Source organism: Sprattus sprattus, assembly GCF_963457725.1.
Source record: "Sprattus sprattus genome assembly, chromosome: 18".
In the NCBI taxonomy this organism is placed as follows: domain Eukaryota; kingdom Metazoa; phylum Chordata; class Actinopteri; order Clupeiformes; family Clupeidae; genus Sprattus; species Sprattus sprattus.
The window spans coordinates 28,613,718-28,622,631 of NC_137916.1; the positions used below are offsets into that span (position 1 = coordinate 28,613,718).

Here is an 8,914-nt window from a genome sequence, read left to right on the forward strand (position 1 = left end):
GCCTTCAACTGACCTTAACACAGAATAGGCTTTAATTAAATGTCCTCCCCCGAGCTGTTGTACACAGGTAAAAATGCCACATAAATGTGTATAATTGTGTCCCTTACCATGATGCGTTCATAAAACAATGTGTATACACTTTAGGTGTTCATTCAGTTGAAACAAGGAACATTTCTGACTTTACAAATCACAAAATTGCGGCAAAAGATAAGTGATAAGAAAAGTACACTAATAAACAGAATATTGGATTATTTTGTTAATCAAGGTGACAACTAAATTCAATTTCTACATTTAATTGTAGGTCATAATAATAATAATAATAATAATAATACTAATAATATAATAATAAAACCTTAAAAGAAAGAAAACATATTTGCAAAATCCTTGTTGTAACCCATACCACAAAAGCATTGTAGGTCCCTGTCTTTCATTCAGCCCTAAATAGAAAGGCCAGAGTACTATACAATGTCATTTCATAAAACCTCATTTACCTCTTCAAGCTTGTGTTCCACAATCAAATCATGGCCCTGAAATTTGAAATAACCAAGGAATTTCTTCTGCTGAAACATCATGGGAAACCACAGAATATCATCCGCCCACATCTGACTGAAGGGAATTTGGTCGCAGTCAAACCACTGAGGCCTCATTTCTGCAAGACAAAATGGGGATTTCTTCAAAAGGAATCCACAACCTTCCTCTGGTAATTTATGTTACACTGCAATAAAGATTATACCGTCTGATTCCGTCGGCTCTCCGTGGAAAGAGTCTGCTCTGAATATGTGAACGTCTAATAGTTGTGTCTCTCCGATGAATTCAAATTTGATGTTTCCGATCTTATCCAATGTGTCCACAGTTAGCCCACTCTCCTCCAACAGTTCCCTGTCAAGAGAGAGAAATAAACACAGTAGTTAATGGACCTAATAAGAACAAAACAATCTAAAGTGAAAGTGACAGTGACTCTATGGCAGAGGTGGTGTAGACAGACACACACACTCTGAATTCCACCTCTGAATTTACCCATCCAGGGTAGTGACTCACACACAGTGAAGTGCAGTTACACACTAACCCGGAGCAGTGAGCTGCCTTTGGCGGCGCCCGGGGAGCAGGGATCGGGGTTAGGTGCCTTGCTCAAGGGCACTTCAGCCGTGGATGTGAAACTGATCAGTACCTCCTAACATCTTCCTCCATCACAGTGAAGTCCACCATATTAATATTGTAACATGCAAGGGGTAGCGAAGCAGAGCACGCCCCATGCCTCTGACTGGCACCAGCACCCCATAACCCAGTGGCCCAGATACCGTTAAACTGAACAGGGGTGGGGGGGCACTGTGGCGCAACCAGTAGCCCCGACCACATTCGAGCTTGATGCCCAGTCATTTCTCCTGTCCACTCCCCACCTCTTCTCCCTCTCATTTCCTGTCCCACTCTTCACTTCAACTATCGATTAAAGCCCAAAAATAAATCTTTAAAAAACAAACAACTGAACAGGGGAGGCACAGCAGGGGTGGCACAGCAGGACTGCCGCCCTCAAATGCCTTTTCCTCCCTCACTGACAAACAGCTGTGGATCAACCCGCTAGGCCAAGTGCTTCAAGTGGACTTTATGTAGACCATGACCTGCAAGGCACCTCCTGCCGGTGGGCCCTGGTGAACATGGAGGCCATGATCGCTGCCTGGAACAAGTAGGCTGAGACCGCGGCGTGGCCACTGCTGGTAAAGCGGCCCACCACCCGTTCTGGCTGGCCAACATCCAGGACCCGTGCATCGTTGAGCTGGATCTGGTAGCCAGGTGGGGAGCTATGGTGGCTATGTCTGGAGCCAGGTGGTTATTTCTGGGCATTGAAGCTGTGGCACTCCATGCCGCTGGCAGAGAAGAAAACCATCAGGCCAGAGGCTCTCCACACCACCGCTGCCGACCAGAGGGGCTACCACATTGATGCTGCCAGTCCAGGGGTCCCTCTGTTTCATCGCCACCACCATCATCCCGGGGGAAGCCTCTGCATTGCCGGCACCGCTGCAGCCGCAACCACCGCCGGCCGAGGGGGGAACTCCTACACTGCTGCCAGCCCAGGGGACTTTAATACCACTGCTACTAGCCCAGGGGTCCCCCACACCACTGCTACTATTCCAGGGGTCCCCCACACCACTGCTACTAGCCCAGGGTTCCTCCACACCACTGCTACTAGCCCAGGGGTCCCCCACACCACTGCTACTAGCCCAGGGGTCCCCCACACCACTGCTACTAGCCCAAGGGTCCCCCACACCACTGCTACTAGCCCAGGGTTCCCCCACACCACTCACTGCTACTAGCCCAGGGTTCCCCCACACCACTGCTACTAGCCCAGGGATCCCCCACACCACTGCTACTAGCCCAGGGATCCTCCACACCACTGCTACTAGCCCAGGGGTCCTCCACACCACTGCTACTAGCCCAGGGTTCCTCCACACCACTGCTACTAGCCCAGGGGTCCGCTCGCCGGCGCTGCTGGTCCTAGGGTACTGGGACGGTTCACCTACATTTGTGTGGCCATTTGTGTGCCAGATGGAGATGTCGCCCGAGGCATGCCCCAAGACCGCTTTCTCCATCGGCCATGGTCTCTGTCAGTTCAGAGTAATCCTGCTCACCCTACTGACCTTTGGCTTGTCCGGATAGGGACAGAGAGACTGAGGCTTCCCCTCCTGCCCCTACTCCGTTACCCCAAGCTACCGAGGCCCCACCGGGGAGTTCTCAGCGACAGTGGCAGCCTCCCCAACACTTGGGAGACTTTGTTCTAAATGCTTGTTGTTTTGGGGGCTGTGTAATGTGCAAGTGGTAGTGAAGTTTCCGCTTTATGAAGGTAAGAGACTTCGAAGAACCTTTTCACATGTGTTTATGTAATGTGTAGTACTTACTGTGTGTGTATGTATGTTTTTTATGTTTTTATGTTTACTGTATGCACCCATACTCCAGAGCAAATTTCAGGTAGGCGTACACCTACTTGACAATAAATCTGTTTCTGATTCTGATGTGGAAGAACATTCTTGTGCACTTTGGAGTTCATACAGTACATTGTCAACTGAAAGGAAAACTGAGCAAAACATTCTGGAGTGACAGTTTCACGTTTAATTAGATGCTCACCTTCGGGCTGCTTGCTCAATGGTTTCACCTTGTTCCACTTTTCCTCCAAAGCCATTCCATTTACCTGCTCCAAACCCCCGCTTCTTCATGCCCAGTAATACCCGCCCTGGCTGCACCACCAAGACGAGGGTCAATAGCTTTGACGTAAACATGACATTCTTGGAAAGCAGAAACCGTTTGTCAAAATACAGATTTATGGAATGTGTAAACAGAGTCCTGTACAGGAGCACACATCTAACGTTAACTGCTGGTCATTTGTGGGTGCACACATTAGTTCATCATAACAAACTTAAAATATGAATCCCATATCAATCGCGGGCAGGCAAAATTTGATAATCATAGACAAGTGCTTGTTTAAGATTATTAAGGCTACCACTCACTGACATTACTATCCAGAAGTTCGTATCATGTGGGTATGCGATATCCTTCTAACCACTAGGATTCCTAACGTGACTATCAGCAAAAAAAAAAAAAACACATTTAGTTATGCAGTAGGTGAACTCACGGATAAGGTATTAACTAGTTGTGTGAGACTTTGATTGTCTTCTTCAAAACGGCAATCTTTTGGTTCTGACTGTACCGGTATGATCAGCAGGTTTAGTTCCCGCGTGTTCAGTGCCGCATGATCAAAATTACTTCAAACGTAACCTGTGAAGCTATACAAAATGTGGACTCATAATACTACGTAAATAGAAGCACTTCAAGACCATCACAACCATTACAGATTTGTGGTGTTACACTTAAATGTGAACGACTAGGGTAATCGTATCTCATAACCTCGATTACGAAGTAATTTACAAATCATGTGCATAAAGACCTAATACCTATGGCTAAATGGAATGGTTTCTAAATAATTATTGCAGACCAGAAATGGACGTTTTTAAGGTTATCGGGATACCGAAGAGATAGCTCGGCAGTCTATGGCGTGCGCAAATTGAGTGCATCATTGATACACTAGACAAGACATGTGTTACCCGGTAGAGGTCATTTCCTGTGACAACAAGAAGCACATTTTGACCAGACCGGCGAATGTACTTATTATCTACAAAAGCATTGAGTTATGTGGAAATCCTCAGTGCTTCTCCATAAATTGTGTATCCACACTTCCGCTGCATTACGGAAGAAGGCATCTCCGAATCTAAAGGGAAAGAATCCGGCTGAGCAACGCTGGCTTGTCAGGCAACTTAGAGATCCTTTCGTGAAAGCTGCTCGTGTTGAAAACTACCGCTGTAGGAGCGCTTTCAAATTGTTGGAGATAGATGACAAGTACAATATTCTGAGACCTGGCGTCAGTGTGGTAGACTGCGGAGCAGCTCCTGGTGCATGGAGTCAAATTGCTGTAAAAAGAGTAAACGCAACAGGGGAAAGTGAGTGGGATCCAATCAAATGTCTGAAATGGCAACTCTGATTTTGTTCACTGTTTTATTATAAAATAGTGTTCCTCCTCAGAATCAACCTGAATGCAGGCTGAAGTCATATTCATTGGGACTCATCAATGCTAATGCTGACCATCTAGCTAGGAGTCATCCTCTTGTAGAATCAGTTCCCCATTAAAATCAGCTGTCATTTGTGCTGTCTGTTGCAGGTCCTGATCATCCCTGTGGAGCTGTCATCGGGGTAGACCTCCTGCACATCTCCCCTCTTGATGGCGCCCGCTTTCTGCCCAATCAGGACATCACCAGCCCCGCCACCCACGCTGAGCTTCAGAGGCTCCTGCCGGGTGGCCTGGCCGATGTCATCCTCAGCAACATGGCGCCCAACGCCTCTGGTTTCCGTGAGATGGACCACGAGAGAATGATCTCCATGTGCCTCACTCTGCTGGACCTCGCGGACAAGGTGCTCAAACCCGGAGGTTGTCTCGTCTGCAAGTTCTGGGACGGAGGGCTCAGCTGGAAACTCCAGCAGGGACTCACAGACAGGTTTAAGGAAGTGAGGCCTATAAAGCCGAGGGCGAGCAGAAAGGACTCCGCTGAACTGTTTTTCCTTGCCAGATCGTTTAAAAAGAGATGACTGCTGTGCACCGCGCATTTTGTAACAAACTGAACATGTATGTTTGAAATATTATGTGATTCAACTGTCGTTATTTTATTTTCATTTGCTTTCACAAATGATCCCACCCTCATTTACTCCTAGTCTAAAGAGTCTGGGTATTCTTTGACATCTAGACCAAAAAATAGTCAAAAAAAATATTCACATCTGATCAGAGTAAACCAAACCGTCTCAATAGTTAGTTTGTGTGATCAGTACTGCAGCTCACTGTAGACATCTGAAATATATTCTCTGTGAGTAGCTGAAACCGTACAGGCCATCATGGTGCATTGAGTCCGCCAGAAAGGTGACTGAATGACACAAAGGCCTAATTGCGTACCAGAGGATAGGAGGATTGTGTGAAATGTTGACCATATTGAAGGACTGAATAACTGTGACGTTGTCCTCCAGTATTAAGTATTTAAAGTTTGGACTGTAATGTTATTGTCAGTGTCTCCTTTCAGCAACCATGCCGTTCTTTTAAGCTTTACCATGCCTATGCTTAACCGTAGCAATTCAGAACCATTCACTGAGGCACAGAAAGTTATTTTGTGCAACATTTCAAGACATGTACTCATATGTATGCAACAAGGTTCCTCTGGATGCATCTCCATTGAGTAGTGGTGAGCAGTCCAAACCATTTGGCTGATGTACTGTATATCAGACGGATCAGGAGATGCCCTTCACGAGGTGGATGTTCAATTTGCATTTGTCCTTAGCAGAGCTTATGGTCGGTTCTTGCCAGTATTAATGAACTGTTCAGGGGAATGGAAAATGAGTTGCCTGGCGTGTAGCTGGGAGCTTGACAACTTGATCTTCACATTCTGTTCTAGAACACTGCTGATGGCACAGAAGGCGTCAGAGCGTCACTGACGGTGTCCTGGTATGCTTGAAACCCCCCGGTGTATTCCTAAGGTTTAAAGGTATTAATATTGAACACCTCATCACTTATGCAGTGGTATTATAAACTATGAACTGAAGTGAATTATTGCATTTGACATCCACCAGAGGATGGAGCTCTTGAGTCGTCATTTCAGTTGCGTCTCTGCCAAAGGATTTCAATCAGGGCACGGCTTGGTCTTTAGAGGACTTGCATGGCAAAACATGACGGCATTACGTAACTTGCAGAATCTATACAATATGCTGTATAATGTCAACATGTTGATCATTAGTGTTTCGTTGGCAAGTCAATGAGTTGTGCATCTGGGCCTTATTTGGCAGTCTGTTTGTTGAAGTGTGCATTCATTTTCCTATTCAGACTCCGTGCTGAACACAAAAAAAAAATCCATGAACTCGCAGTGGATAGCAGGGGGAGGGAGATTAGGCTCTTGGTCTGATACAATAACTCCAACCTTGACAATATATGGCTGATTGGTGCACTCGCCGGTAAACATGTTTTAAAGCACAGCATTGTTACACATGGAGCATGTGCTATGTAATTTCATCGTTCAAGGTGGATTCAGGACCGTTTTCATTGAATGTTTGTTTAACACAGTCTGTTATGAAATGTTTTCTTCCCACTCAGAGATCAGGGAGAAACAGACTTCTGTATTATAAGGTTTATGTAAAAGGAATTGCCTTGCAGCTTCACTTTTTAACAGCTTCTACAGTCAATACTGACTAAATACTGATAACAACATGAGAACATGTTGCATCTTAAACTGGAATAAGAAGTCAAACTCCGTATGTCATTACCATCTGTGGTGAAGTATTTTAATGACCCGTCTATTTCTGAAGAGAGGCTTTGCAATTAATTCCAATCACTAAGTAATGAGCTCTTCTTCAAAAATGCCGCAGTGGCCATAGTCTTTAAGTCATATTTGATTATAGTAATGCCCTTGGCGCATCCGTTTTATGACATCCGGTTGGTGGATTCCAACAAATCCTTTTTGGCAAGACCAGGGGAGACCATGTAGCTGATGCAGCACCGGAGCATTCCTGGGGAAAACCGTGAACCAAATGAAACCTAAACGGTGGGCCAGAAATGGAATTTAGCGTAATTCATCTGGGGTCTGACCGTGGAGGTTAAAGCCTTTTTAATTGGCGTGGCAAAACAGTTTCCTTTAACAAAAGCTCTGGTTGTGTTTTAACATTGTGGATGAATAAAAGTCTTTAATGGTTTAATTTTATTTAATTAATCAATGTCTGGCTAATCCTGGATATACTTCATATGAATAAATGTCCTTCAAATTAGCACAGAGTTAATAAACCAGTTGAAATCTGATTAAAACATAAAATGGAGTTTTTTTGAAGTCTGGTCATCCCATGAAATGGAAATTTTGGGACCTAATTATAGATGGATTTGCATGCATTTGGCACTACTAGAAAAAGACACGGTTCACATGAATGTATTAATTAAATCTTCTTATGCAGTTCTTTTATGGTTGGTCTGCCACTTTAAGGATAGTTACTCTAAAAGTGTGTACTCTAAAAGCACCCCTACCTGGCTGACTGTTCACACGCACCCACAACCCCCCACAGTGACAACAAAGTTCATCAAAAGAAACATAGCTTTGCCTCTCTGAAATCCCAATTTGGGAATCCTTGCCTTTAAATAACAGTGACTTCCTACTTAACCCGTCGTCAAATTCCTTAGATCTTTGGGTCACATTTGAATAATAAGCCTGCGGCTTTGAGCTCTGTTACTTATTTAGATTCCATCATATAATTCCATCGCAGATGATGACTGTGCTGTTGATTAACGGCGCAGAACATTCTAGAATTAAACACATCCATTTTGAGCATTCCGTAGGGGATGCTACATTCCAGGTTAATTTGCTTTTGTTGGGACAGCTGGTGGCTTGTATGAAAATATCAGTCAATTAAGGGAAACAAATTATTTGTGAGGGAATGGATATGCGCCTCAAATTTAATTAAGGAAACGAGAGATCACCTCGGTGGACTTGAAGCAGAAACTCAAACAGAGCCTCTGAGAAACAACTTCAAGTAAACTAACTCCACTTTTTAAATGTGTTATGAATGTTTTATTAATTTTCACCCAAAAACTCGTTTATGTGGACTCGTAACGAAGGGAATGGGAAATCACGTCCTCTAGGGTCGTAATGTTTGAAAAAAAAGACGTTGAAAAACGTACTTGCACGTATTCTGCATGTATCGTCTCGAATTTTGGACCACTTTAATAACTATTTTAACAAGTATATGCAACATTTATAAACTTTGTACGTTTCGCATATAATTCAACTGCTACCAGAAAAACATTTTGATAATCCAGGGGAAGTCGTGTGCATGAATCACCAGGACTGAAGAGCTCTAAGCCGGGGGTCGGGACACAATGGATGGCCTCCCTCATGGGCAGACACACACACACACACACACACACACACTCACACACACACACACACACACACACACACACACACACACACACACACACACACACACACACACACACACACACACACACACAGTGGGCAGCTAATGGATGGATACCTGCTTTCCCAGCTCCTGAATGAATGAGCCCATTTGCTGCAGTGCTGTGGCTCTGCAGAGCCCAGATTACAGTGCTCTCCTCCACCAGCTAAATCAGAGGGGTTTTTCAGAAGAGGGGGTGACAGTGCTCCGATGCTGGCTGTTTACACCGTGCCAGACTTACACAAACAATTACCATGAGGATAAAGTCGAAAAGGAGGTAGAAAAAAAAAGTGTCTCGTAACTTTGGCTAAACTTTGGAGAACAGAGTTTTAACAGTGTGAAATGGACGCCAAGTACAGGGTGTCTTTGAGAAGAGAACTGTGCAATGAGGCACACA

At 44.7% G+C, this 8,914-nt stretch overlaps 2 protein-coding genes across 2 annotated transcripts; one reads left to right on the forward strand and one right to left on the reverse strand.

The window, feature by feature from the left end:
• Positions 1-473: 473 nt before the first annotated feature.
• Positions 474-3,269, reverse strand: nudt1 (nudix (nucleoside diphosphate linked moiety X)-type motif 1; the record flags this gene model as incomplete). The annotated part of the gene is made up of 3 exons (XM_080856280.1): positions 474-649; positions 734-879; positions 3,118-3,269. 3 exons carry the CDS (start codon positions 3,267-3,269, stop codon positions 474-476), a joined length of 474 nt encoding a protein of 157 aa, XP_080712406.1.
• Positions 3,270-4,177: 908 nt separating this feature from the next.
• mrm2 (mitochondrial rRNA methyltransferase 2) lies at positions 4,178-5,340 on the forward strand (the record flags this gene model as incomplete). Its single annotated transcript, XM_080856112.1, has 2 exons — positions 4,178-4,484; positions 4,703-5,340. The coding sequence occupies 2 exons, from the start codon at positions 4,178-4,180 to the stop codon at positions 5,125-5,127; spliced, it is 732 nt and encodes a 243-aa protein (XP_080712238.1). The 3' UTR covers positions 5,128-5,340.
• Between the last annotated feature and the right edge of the window lie 3,574 nt (positions 5,341-8,914).